At 48.0% G+C, this 13,019-nt stretch overlaps 2 protein-coding genes across 2 annotated transcripts; both read right to left on the bottom strand.

Annotated features, from left to right (window-relative positions):
* Positions 1-1,418: 1,418 nt before the first annotated feature.
* Positions 1,419-4,627, bottom strand: LOC309653579 (uncharacterized protein; the record flags this gene model as incomplete). Its single annotated transcript, XM_082478482.1, has 1 exon — positions 1,419-4,627. One exon carries the CDS (start codon positions 4,625-4,627, stop codon positions 3,686-3,688), a length of 942 nt encoding a protein of 313 aa, XP_082334608.1. The 3' UTR covers positions 1,419-3,685.
* LOC309653580 (myosin heavy chain, embryonic smooth muscle isoform) lies at positions 1,742-3,528 on the bottom strand (the record flags this gene model as incomplete). Its single annotated transcript, XM_082478483.1, has 2 exons — positions 1,742-3,454; positions 3,508-3,528. 2 exons carry the CDS (start codon positions 3,526-3,528, stop codon positions 1,742-1,744), a joined length of 1,734 nt encoding a protein of 577 aa, XP_082334609.1.
* Positions 4,628-13,019: the final 8,392 nt, after the last annotated feature.

Here is a 13,019-nt window from a genome sequence, read left to right as displayed (position 1 = left end):
TGGCCCTGTCATCACAATGCTCCATGCTCTTGTCATCAAAATGCTCCAGAACTCTTGCCGTCATAATGCTCCATGCCAATGTCATCAAAATATCCCATGACACTTGTCATCACAATGTTCCATGGCCTTTGCCATCACAGAGTTCCATGGCCCCTTTCATCACAGTGCTCCATGCTCTTGTCATCAAAATGCTCCAGAACTCTTGTCATCATAATGCTCCATGCCAATGTCATCAAAATGTTCCATGACACTTGTCATCACAATGCTCCATGGCCTTTGCCATCACAGTGCTCCATGGCCCCTGTCATCACAGTGCTCCATGCCCTTGTCATCAAAATTTTCCAGAACTCTTGTCATCATAATGCTCCATGCCAATGTCATCAAAATGTTCCATGACACTTGTCATCACAATGCTCCATGGCCTTTGCCATCACAATGTTCCATGGCCCCTGTAATCACAGTGCTCCATGCCCTTGTCATCAAAATGCTCCAGAAGTCTGAATGTTTATAATACCACTTTGACTAGAGAGGTACATGATATATGAAGCAGTCGAAACTTAATACATTAGATTGTTACAGAGGCAAATAATATATTTAACATTGTCTTAGTACTGTAGTGTCTAAGGCACTTTCTGTAATGTCAGTTTGATTAACTATCAACCAAAAACAGAATGCTAAGTGTTCACTGTAACACTGTCCCAAGGGGGAGGGGAAAGGAGAAATGAAAAAGGAGTCACATCCACTGGCATGTCAACATTCAGGCAGGTGGCATCTGTTCTCGAGATTCTGTCAACCTCACCAACAAACTTGGAACAAGTCTCGGACACAAAACCAATATTCCCATTTTGGGCTCAAAGCAGCGGCTGAATTTGCAAGGTCAGCATGAGAGCCTGGCTGGCGAGGGAGGGTATGCCCCGAGCTGCTGCTCAGGGGCCTGCAGCTGCTCGCTCCAGAAGCGAGGAGCACACTGGGGAAGCCGGGGCCTCAGGAGGCCATCCTGAAGTCACTGTGATGGCTGCCCCCGGGGCCTCAGCTGGGTGGTGGCCACCGTTCTTCCTATGCACAGACTGGGCCGAGGACAGTTGACGTGAAGAGATACGGGCACACCACGACTCGAGGGAGGTGGGCATGGCCACCCCACACGGATGCCGCTTCCCCCCATCCAACCCACCCCTCCTAATCTCTCCAAAGCCCCTTTCACAGTTTGCTCACTGAAATAGTGTTGATCATTATTTGAAGGAAATGAGAGCTACAAGTGCAGTTTAGGTTCCACGACGTTCTAAAAGAGACTTTACGTGGCTGAGGAGGCAGGGGCCACATGAACACAAAACTAAGGTAGCTGTCCGTACGACAGAGCATGCAGAGCGACTGGGCAGCAACCCCGGGGCTGCCCCAGCGACCGGCAACGGGGTCTAGAGTTTGTTTGAAAAAGGGTTCTCTTCTTAACATGTATTATAAAATGGTCTCTTGATGGATATATGGAAAATAGACGCAATGATGAGACGATCTGTTTAATATGTGTAGGTTTTGTGTATATATATATAAAAAGGGGAGCAATTGTACCTAAATCTGAAGCAGGAGACAGTTGTGTAGGCTGCAAGTCCTTAAGACACAGTTGATCTCTCAGGAAGGAGTCGTGCAGTTCGCCAGTCCCCCAGATCTGCAGGGGGGCCCCCGGGGCCGGGGCGCTGGGTGACTTCCTGCGTGTCCCTCGGTATCGCCTCCCCCGGCTTCCTTGGATCTACTCAGACTGGGGTGGCTGCGTCTCATTGACGTCACTGGTCTTACTTTCTGTGTCATCATCCGACAGCTCCAGGGAAGCGCCCTCGATGTGCAGCTGGCACCAGCCAGATCGGCTGGCGGAGAAGCTGATGGGGCCTCCTCGCCTCAGCCGGTTCTTCAGCGTGCTGACCTCGCGGCTCAGGCCCTCGTTGGCCTCGGTGGCGTCATCCAGTTCCCGCTGGAGTTTGCGCCGAGACGCGTTGGCACGTGTAGCTTCTTCCTCTGCTTCCTCCAGCTGCCGTTTGAGCTGCTTCATCCTGGCATTGGCCTTCTCCATCTGTTCTTTATACTGATCGGCATGGCGGCGTTCATCCTCAACCTGCATGAAGATTTCCTTCAGCTTCTTCTCGGTACGACGGACTAGTTTGTTGGCGGCTGCTCTTTCCTTGGCCTCCTGCTCAAGCTGCTCCTCCAACTGCCCAATCTTGGCTTCCAGGGCCGAGATGGTGGCCTTGAACTTGGACTTGACAGCGCCCTCCAGCTCCTGCAGCTTGGCCTTCAGCTCCTTGTTCTGCCGCTCCAGCTGCTGGCGCGCATTGTCGCTCTTCTGGGCGGCGCTGCGCTCGGCCGCCAGCTCTGCGTTCAGCGTGTCCACCTGCAGCGTGGTCTTGCGGAAGCGGTCGTTGAGCAACTCCATGTTGCTCTGCTCCTCTTCAAGCTCCTCCTCCAGCTGCGCTATCCGTGCCTCCAGACGCCGCTTCTCATCCAGCAGCGCAGACTTGCCAGAGGCGCTGTTGGCAATCTCATCCGCCAGCTCATCTCTCTCCTGCTCGGCGTGTCGGCGGGCTCGCTCAGATGAGGCAAGTTCCTCCTGCAGTTGAAGGATTTCTGCTTCCAGACTCTTCAGTTTCTTTTCACTCTCTTTGGACTGAGCAAAAATCTCATCCCGGGATGCACGAGCTTCTTCTAATTCACGTTGGTAGTCCTTCATCTGAGCCTGAAGTTTGCGGAGCTGCTTGATCACTTCATCCCTAGCTTTGTTTGCAGCCTCGATCTGCGCTTCCAGGTCCTTCAGGTCTATTTCCATTTTCTTCTTTGAAGCCACAGCAAGGGCCCGCTGTTTCCACTCATCCTCCAGCTCAGCCTCCAGCTCCCACACCTGTTTAACGAGGAGCCGCTTCTTCTCCTCGTTCTGATCATCTCTGGCCTGCAAGTCCCTCTCGAACTGGGCCTTCATGGCCTGCATGTTGACCTCCAGGCGAAGCTTGGCGTCTTCTGCAGCCTGAAGCTCATCTTCCAGCTCTTCCAGCTGGGTCCTCATTTCCTCCACCTGCTGCTCTAGGAACCGTTTGGATTTTTCAAGTTCATGAACGTTCTTGCCCACGTCGTCCTTGGAGCTCATCATGTCCTCCATGTCTGCCCGCAGCTGCTTGTTCTGCCGCTCAGACTCTTCCTTGGCCTCCAGGGCCTCCTCAAGGGCGCGGGCCAGGGACAGGGCTTTGGTTTCCTTCTCTCTGGCCTCTGCTTCGGCCCGGTCTCGCTCTTCCGCGTAGCGGGCAGAGACGTTCTTCTCTTCTGCTAACAGCTGATCGAACTTCTTCTGCTTCTTCTCCAAGTTGGAGACGATCTGGCGCTGGTGGTCCAGGTCCACCAGCAGGTCATCGAGCTCCTGCTGCAGGCGGTTCTTGGTCTTCTCCAGCTTGTCGTAGGCCAGGGCCTTCTCCTCCAGGCGCTGGCTCAGTGCTTCCACGTCTTTAAGGAGCTTCTTCTTGGCTTCTTCCAAACTTTCAATTGTCCCCAGGTCATCATCTACTTTCTTCTTGGTATCTGTCAACTGGGCCTGCAGGGCCAGCACCTGCTTTTCCAGGTTCTTCCTGGCCTCCTCCTCCTCCTCCTGCTGCTCCTGAAGGCTGTTCTTCTCCTCCTCCAGCTGCGGGATCCGACTGCTCAGGTTCAGTTTCTGTCATGTCTCTTCCTGAAGAAGCTCCTGTGTGTCCTGGGGTTGAGACTCAAGACCAGCTGCGTCCTTGGCAAACTTAATACCCTTTTTCTCTGCTTCTTCTAGAAGAGTTGAGACATTATCCAATTCATTCTGTAACTTGTTCGCTTTCTCGGCCAGTTCCACCCTGAGTCTGTCTCCTTCCGAGACCTTGGCGTGGAGCTCCTGGACCTGGGCGTCCAGCTTCTTCCGCTTGTGCTCAGACTCGGCCTTGACCTGCTGCAGCACCTTCACCTCGCACGCCAGCTCCTTGTTGTCTGTCTCCAGGCCCTGCTTGTTCTTCTCCAGATTTGCTTTGAACCGCTTCGCCTGCTCCAGCTGCTCCGAGAGCTCCTCCAGGGCGGTCGCGTGCCGCTGCCTCATGTCCTGGATCTGAGCCTCGTGGTTCTTCGTTTCCTCCTCAAGAGCCTTCTTCAGCTCTGCCACTTCTTGTTCACGTTTGGTGCGCAGCTCCTGCTGAGCTGCTGTGGTGTCCAGCATGTCCTCAAGCTCTGTCTTCAGAGCTTCCAGCTCCTCACTCAAGTCCCTCTTCTGCTTTTCCGCCTTGTTCCGCGAAGCCTTCTCGGATTCAAAGTCTTCCTGCAGCTCAGCAAGCTGGGCTTGCAGCTCTCGCACAACTTTAAGCACGTTGTTCTTGTGCAGCGTCTCGTCGTCACCCCTGGCCAGGGCGCCCTGCAGCTCCTCCTCCTTCTTGGCCACCTGGATCTTGAGCTCGTCAATCTGCGCCTGGAGCTCAGCGATCTGGTCCTGTAGGTCCGTGGTCTCGCCGTCCAGTTTCTTTTTGGCCTTTTCCAGTTCCTGGCGGGTCTTCTCCTCCTTCTTTAAGCGCTCTTCTAAATCTGAGATCATCACTTCTTGCTTTTTCCTGATCTTGGCCAGGATCAAATCCTTGATCCTCTGCAACATGCTTGAAAACACAAACCTTTTGGGTTAAAAGCTTTAACATCTGTTAGGAAGAATTTGTCATGTGGGTTTGGAATCTTTGATTTTCCCCCTTTATGAATTGTACTGGCTGTTGACCACTAGAAACCTGACTGCAAATATCTTTTCTTGTATTCCCATATTTCTAGACAATGATTTTTGTAAGACAATACATTTATTCATTATAGAAAAAAAAATGCTCCAGAACTCTTGTCATCATAATGCTCCATGCCAATGTCATCAAAATGTCCCATGACACTTTTCATCACAATGCTCCATGGCCTTTGTCATCACAATGTTCCATGGCCCCTGTCATCACAGTGCTCCATGATACCTTTCATCACAATTCTAGATGACCACTGTCATCACAATGCCCCATGACTGATGTCATAACAACTCGCCATGGTCCTTGTCATCACAATGCTCCATGAACCGTGTCATCACAAGGTTCCAGGACTCTTGTCATCACAATGCTCCATGATCACTTTCATCACAATGCTCCATGAAACCTGTCATCTCAATGCTCCATAGCCTTTGTATTCACAATGCTCCATGGCCCCTGTAATCACGGTGCTCCATGACCCCTTTCATCACAATGCTCCAAGACTGCTGTCATCACAATGGCCCAAGACGCCTGCCACCACAAATCTCCAAGGCCTCTCTTACCAAAAAGCTCCATGATCCCTGTCAGTACAATGTTCCATGACACTTTTCATCACAATGCTCCATGACCCCTGTCATCACAAAGTTCTCTGCCCATATCTTCACTATGCTCCTTGTCACCTTTAATCACAATGCTCCATGCCCTTTCATCACAATGCTCCAGAATTCTTGTCTTCGCAATGTTCCTTGACCGTGTTATCACAATGCTCCATGACCCTTGTCATCACAAAGCTCCATGAGCCCTGTCATCACAATGATCCATGATTCCTTTCCTCACAGTGCTCCAGTACCCTTTTCATCACAAGGCTCCATGCCATTGTCAGCACAATGCTCCTTGGACGCTGTCATCAAAATGCTCCATCCCCTTTTCATCACAATGCTCCAGATATCCTATCATTACAATGCTCCATGCCCGTGTCAACACAACGCTCCATGACCCCTGTCATCAAAATGATCCATGACCGTTGTCATCACAATGCTGCATGATACCTTTCATCCCAATCCTCTGTGATTGCTGTCATCACAATGCTGCAGGACAATTTTCATCACAATGCTCCATGCCCCCTGTCATCACAGTGCCCCATAAGCACTGTAATCACAATGCTCCATGACCCTGTCATCACAATGCTACATGACCCCTGTCATCATATTGTTCCATGGCCTATTTATTCACAATGTTCCATGGACCCTGTAATCACACTGCTCCATGTTCCCTTTCAACACAATGCTCCATGACGCCTGTCATCACAACGTTCCATGAAAGTTGTCATCAAAATGCTCCATGACCCCGGTCACCACAAGGTTCCCTGCCCTTGTCATCACAATGGTACATGGCCTTGTCATCACAATGTTCCATGCCCTCTGTCATCACCATGCTCCATGGTCTTTCTCATCACAATGCTCTATGAACCCTGTCATCACAATGCTTGATGACCATTGTCATCACAATGCTCCAAGGCCCCTGTCATCACAATGCTTCATGGTCTTTGTAATCACAATGCTCAATGCCCACTGTCATCTCAATGCTCCATGCCATTGTCATCACAATGCTCCATGGCCCCTGTAATCACAATTCTCCATGCGCTTGTCATCACAATGCTCCAGAACATTTGCCATCATAATGCTCCATTCCCATGTCATCACATTGCTGAATGACACTAGTCATCAAAACGTTCCTTGGCCTTTGTCATCACAATGCTCCATGATCCCTGTCATCACAATGATCCCTGCCAATGTCATCACAATGCTCCATGTCTACTGTAATCACAATGCTCCATGCCCTTGTCATCACAATGCTCCAGGTCTGTTGTCATCACCATGCTTCATGCCCGTGTAATCCCAATGCTCCATGAATCTTGTCTTCACAATGCTCCATGGCCCATGTCATCACAATGCTCCATGACCCCTGTCATCACAATGCTCTATGGCCTTTGTCATCACAATGCCCCGTGACCCCCGTCAACACAATGCCTGATGAAACCTGACATCAAAATGCTAAATGGCACTTGTCATCACAATGCTCTATGATGCCTGTCATCACTATTCGCCAGGTCACTTGTTTTCACAATGCTCCATGGCCCCTCTAATCCCAGTACTCCATGACCCCTTTCATCACAATGCCCAATGCCACCTCTCATCACAATTCTCCATGGCATTTGTCATCACGATGCTCCATGACACCTGTCATCACAATGCTCCTTGACACTTGTCATCACAATGCTCTATGGTCCCTCTCATTACTGTGCTCCATAATAACTTTAATCACATTCCTAGATGACCACTTCCATCACAATGCCCCATGACATTGTCATCACAATTCGCCATGACCATTGTCATCACAATGCTCCATGAACCATGTCATCACAGGGTCCCAGGACACTTGTCATCACAAAGATCCATTACCACTTTCATCACAATGCTCCATGACCACTGTCATCTCAATGCTCCATGGCCTTTGTATTCACAATGCTCCATGGCCCCTGTAATCACAGTGCTCCATAACACCTTTCATCATAATGCTCCATGAACACTGCCATCTCAGTGCCTCATGACGCCTGTCATCACAATTCTCCAAGGCCCCTCTCATCACAATGCTCCATGACACTTGTCATCACATTGCTCCATAACACCTGTCATCACAGTGTTCCCTGCCCATGTCATCACAATGCTCCATGTCCCCTATAATCACAATGCTCCATGCCTTTTTCCTCACAATGCTCCAGAATTTTGTCATCACAATGTTCCATGACCGTGGCATCACAATTCTCCATGGCACTTGTCATCACAATGCTCCAGAATTCTTGTCATCACAATGTTCCATGGAAGTGTCATCACAATGCTACATGACCCTGGTCATCATAGCTCTCCATGACCTTTGTCATCACAATGATCTATGTCACTATTCATCACAATTCTCAATGACAACTTCAATCACTATGCTCGCTGACCATTTTCATCACATTTCTCTATTATCATTATAATTCCCCATGGCCCCTTTCTTCTCAAAGCTCCATGATGCCTGTCATCACAATGCTCCATGGCTTTTGTTATCACAATGCTCCAGGACCAGTTTCATCACAATACTCCATCCCACTTGTCATCACAGTGCATAATGAAAACTTTCATTACAATGCTCCATGACACTTGTCCTCACAATGCTCCATGGCCTTTATCGTCACAATGCTCTCAGGCACTTTTCATCACGATGTTCCATGAAAACTTTCATCACATTGCTCCATGACCATGGTCATCACAATAGTCCATACCCTTGTCACCACAATGCTGCATAATCTCTGTCCTCACAATTCTCCATGACTGCTGTCATCACAATAATCCAGGACAATTTTCATAACAATGCTTCATGCCCACAGTCATCACAGTGCTCCATGATACCTTTCATCACAATTCCTAGATGATCAATGTCCTCACAATGACCCATGACACCTGTCATCAGAATTCGCTATGACCCTTGTCATCACAATACTCGATGAACCATGTCATCACAGTGTTCCAGGACACATGTCATCACAATGATCCATTACAATTTTCATCACAATGCTCCAATACACCTGTCATCACAATGCTCCATGGCCCCTGTTATCATATTGCTCCATGATCTCTTTCATCACAATGCTCCATGACCACTGTCATCACCATACCTCAAGACGCCAGTCATCTCAATGCTCCATGGCCCCTTTCATCACAATGCTCCATGAAACCAGTCATCACAATGTCCCCTCCCCTTTTCATCACAATGTTCCATGGCACCTATCATCACAATGTTCCAAGCCCTTTATCGGCACAATGCTCCCAGGCACATGTCATCACGAAGTTCCATGAAAACTTTCATCACATTGCTCCATGACCATTGTCATCACAATAGTCCATATCCTTGTCAACACAATGCTGCATAATCCCTGCCATCACAATTCTCCATGACTGCTGTCATCACAATAATCCAGGACAATTTTCATAACAATGCTTCATGCCCCCAGTCATCACAGTGCTCCATGATACCCTACATCACAATTCTTAGATGATCAATGTCATCACAATGTCCCATGACACATGTCATCACAATTCGCTATGACCCTTGTCATCACAATACTCGATGAACCGTGTCATCACAGTGATCCAGGAAACATGTCATCACAATGATCCATGACTATTTTCATCACAATGCTCCAATACACCTGTCATCACAATGCTCCATGGCCCCTGTTATCATATTGCTCCATGATCTCTTTCATCACAATGCTCCATGACCACTGTCATCACCATACCTCAAGACGCCTGTCATCTCAATGCTCCATGGCTCTTTTCATCACAATGCCCCATGGGCCCTGTGATCACAATGCTCCATGCCCTTGTCATCAAAGTGCTCCAGAACTCTTGTCATCATAATGCTCCATGCCAATGTCATCAAAATGCCCCATGACACTTGTCATCACAATGCTCCATGGCCTTTGTCATCACAATGTTCCATGGCCCCTGTCATCACAGTGCTCCATGATACATTTCATCACAATTCTAGATGACCACTGTCATCACAATGCCCCATGACAGATGTCATAACAATTCGCCATGGTCCTTGCCATCACAATGCTCCATGAACCGTGTCATCACAAGGTTCCAGGACTCTTGTCATCACAATGATCCATGATCACTTTCATCACAATGATCCATGAAACCTGTCATCTCAATGCTCCATAGCCTTTGTATTCACAATGCTCCATGGCCCCTGTAATCACAGTGCTCCATGACCCCTTTTATCAAAATGCTTCAAGACCGCTGTCATCACAATGCCCCATGACGCCTGCCACCACAAATCTCCAAGGCCTCTCTTACCAAAATGCTCCATGATCCCTGTCAGTACAATGTTCCATGACATTTTTCATCACAATGCTCCATGACCCCTGTCATCACAAAGTTCTCTGCCCATATCATCACAATGCTCCTTGTCACCTTTAATCACAATGCTCCATGCCCTTTCATCACAATGCTCCAGAATTCTTGTCATCGCAATGTTCCTTGACCATGTCATCACAGTGCTCCATGACCCTTGTCATCACAAAGCTCCATGACTCCTGTCATCAAAATGATCCATGATTCCTTTCCTCACAGTGCTCCAGTACCCTTTTCATCACAATGCTCCATTCCATTGTCAGCACAATGCTCCTTGGACCCTGTCATCAAAATGCTCCATCCCCTTTTCATCACAATGCTTCAGATATCCTATCATTACAATGCTCCATGCCCGTGTCAACACAATGCACCATGACCCCTGTCATCAAAATGCTTTATGAACATTCTTATCACAATGTTCCATGACCCCTATCATCAAAATGATCCATGACCTTTGTCATCACAATGCTGCATGACACCTTTCATCCCAATCCTCTGTGACTGCTGTCACCACAATGCTCCAGGACAATTTTCATCACAATGCTCCATGCCCCCTGTCATCACAGTGCCCCATAAGCCCTGTAATCACAATGCTCCATGACCCTGTCATCACAATGCTACATGTCCCTGGTCATCACAGTTCTCCATGACATTTGTCATCACATTGCTCTATATCACTATTAATCACAATTCTCAATGACCACTTTAATCAATATGCTCGCTGACAATTTTCATCACATTTCTCTATTGTCATTACAATTCCCCATGGCCCCTTTCTTCACAATGCTCCATGATGCCTGTCATCACAATCCTCCATGGCTTTTGTTATCACAATGCTCCAGGACCAGTTTCATCACAATACTCCGTCCCCCTTGTCATCACAGTGCATAATGAAAGCTTTCATTACAATGCTCCATGACACTTGTCATCACAATGCTCCATGGCCTTTATCGTCACAATGCTCCCAGGCACTTTTCATCACGATGTTCCATGAAAACTTTCATCACATTGCTCCATGACCATTGTCATCACAATAGTCCATAGCCTTGTCAACACAATGCTGCATAATCCCTGTCATCACAATTCTCCATGACTGCTGTCATCACAATAGTCCAGGACAATTTTCATAACAATGCTTCATGCCCCCAGTCATCACAGTGCTCCATGATACCCTACATCACAATTCTTAGATGATCAATGTCATCACAATGCCCCATGACACATGTCATCACAATTCGCTATGACCCTTGTCATCACAATACTCGATGAACCGTGTCATCACAGTGATCCAGGAAACATGTCATCACAATGATCCATGACTATTTTCGTCACAATGCTCCAATACACCTGTCATCACAATGCTCCATGGCCCCTGTTATCATATTGCTCCATGATCTCTTTCATCACAATGCTCCATGACCACTGTCATCACCATACCTCAAGACGCCGGTCATCTCAATGCTCCATGGCCCTTTTCATCACAATGCTCCATGGACCGTTTCATCACAATGCTCCATGCCCTTGTCATCAAAGGGCTCCAGAACTCTTGTCATCATAATGCTCCATGCCAATGTCATCAAAATGTCCCATGACACTTGTCTTCACAATGCTCCATGGCCTTTGCCATCACAAAATTCCATGGCCTCTGTCATCACAGTGCTCCATGCCCTTGTCATCAAAATTTTCCAGAACTCTTGTCATCATAATGCTCCATGCCAATGTCATCAAAATGTCCCATGACACTTGTCATCACAATGCTCCATGGCCTTTGCCATCACAATGTTCCATGGCCCCTGTCATCACAGTGCTCCATGCCCTTGTCATCAAAATGCCCCAGAACTCTTGTCATCATAATGCTCCATGCCAATGTCATCAAAATGCCCCATGACACTTGTCATCACAATGCTCCATGGCCTTTGTCATCACAATGTTCCATGGCCCCTGTCATCACAGTGCTCCATGATACATTTCATCACAATTCTAGATGACCACTGTCATCACAATGCCCCATGACAGATGTCATAACAATTCGCCATGGTCCTTGCCATCACAATGCTCCATGAACCGTGTCATCACAAGGTTCCAGGACTCTTGTCATCACAATGATCCATGATCACTTTCATCACAATGCTCCATGAAACCTGTCACCTCAATGCTCCATAGCCTTTGTATTCACAATGCTCCATGGCCCCTGTAATCACAGTGCTCCATGACACCTTTCATCACAATGATCCAAGACCGCTGTCATTACAATGCCCCATGACGCCTGCCACCACAAATCTCCAAGGCCTCTCTTACCAAAAAGTTCCATGATCCCTGTCAGTACAATGTTCGATGACACTTTTCATCACAAAGTTCTCTGCCCATATCATCACAATGCTCCTTGTCACCTTTAATCACAATGCTCCATACCCTTTCATCACAATGCTCCAGAATTCTTGTCATCACAATGTTCCTTGACCGTGTCATCACAATGCTCCATGAATCTTGTCATCACAAAGATCCATGACACCTGTCATCACAATGATCCATGATTCCTTTCCTCACAGTGCTCCAGTACCCTTTTCATCACAATGCTCCATGCCATTGTCAGCACAATGCTCCTTGGAACCTGTCATCAAAATGCTCCATCCCTTTTTCATCACAATACTCCAGATATCCTATCATTACAATGCTCCATGCCCGTGTCAACACAATGCTCCATGACCCCTGTCATCAAAATGCTTTATGAACATTCTTATCCCAATGTCCCATGACCCCTGTCATCAAAATGATCCATGACCGTTGTCATCACAATGCTGCATGACACCTTTCATCCCAATCCTCTGTGACTGCTGTCACCACAATGCTCCAGTATAATTTTCATCTCAATGCTCCATGCCCCCTGTCATCACAGTGCCCCATAAGCCCTGCAATCACAATGCTCCATGACCCTGTCATCACAATGCTACATGACCCCTGTCATCACATTGTTCCATGGCCTATGTATTCACAATGCTCCATGGACCCTGTAATCACACTGCTCCATGTTCCCTTTCAACACAATGCTCCATGACCCCTGTCATCACAACGTTCCATGAAAGTTGTCATCAAAATGCTCCATGACCCCGGTCACCACAAGGTTCCCTGCCCTTGTCATCACAATGGTACATGGCCTTGTCACCACAATGTTCCATGGCCTCTGTCATCACCATGCTCCACTGTCTTTCTCATCACAATGCTCTATGACCCCTGGCATCACAATGCTTGATGACCATTGTCCTCACAATGCTACAAAGCCCCTGTCATCACAATGCCTCATGGTCTTTGT

The sequence above is a fragment of the Balaenoptera physalus genome, assembly GCF_965194825.1.
Source record: "Balaenoptera physalus genome assembly, contig: HAP1_SCAFFOLD_620, whole genome shotgun sequence".
Taxonomy (NCBI): Eukaryota; Metazoa; Chordata; class Mammalia; order Artiodactyla; family Balaenopteridae; genus Balaenoptera; species Balaenoptera physalus.
Note: the sequence above shows the minus strand (reverse complement) of the source record. Positions and strands in the feature narration are given on the sequence as shown.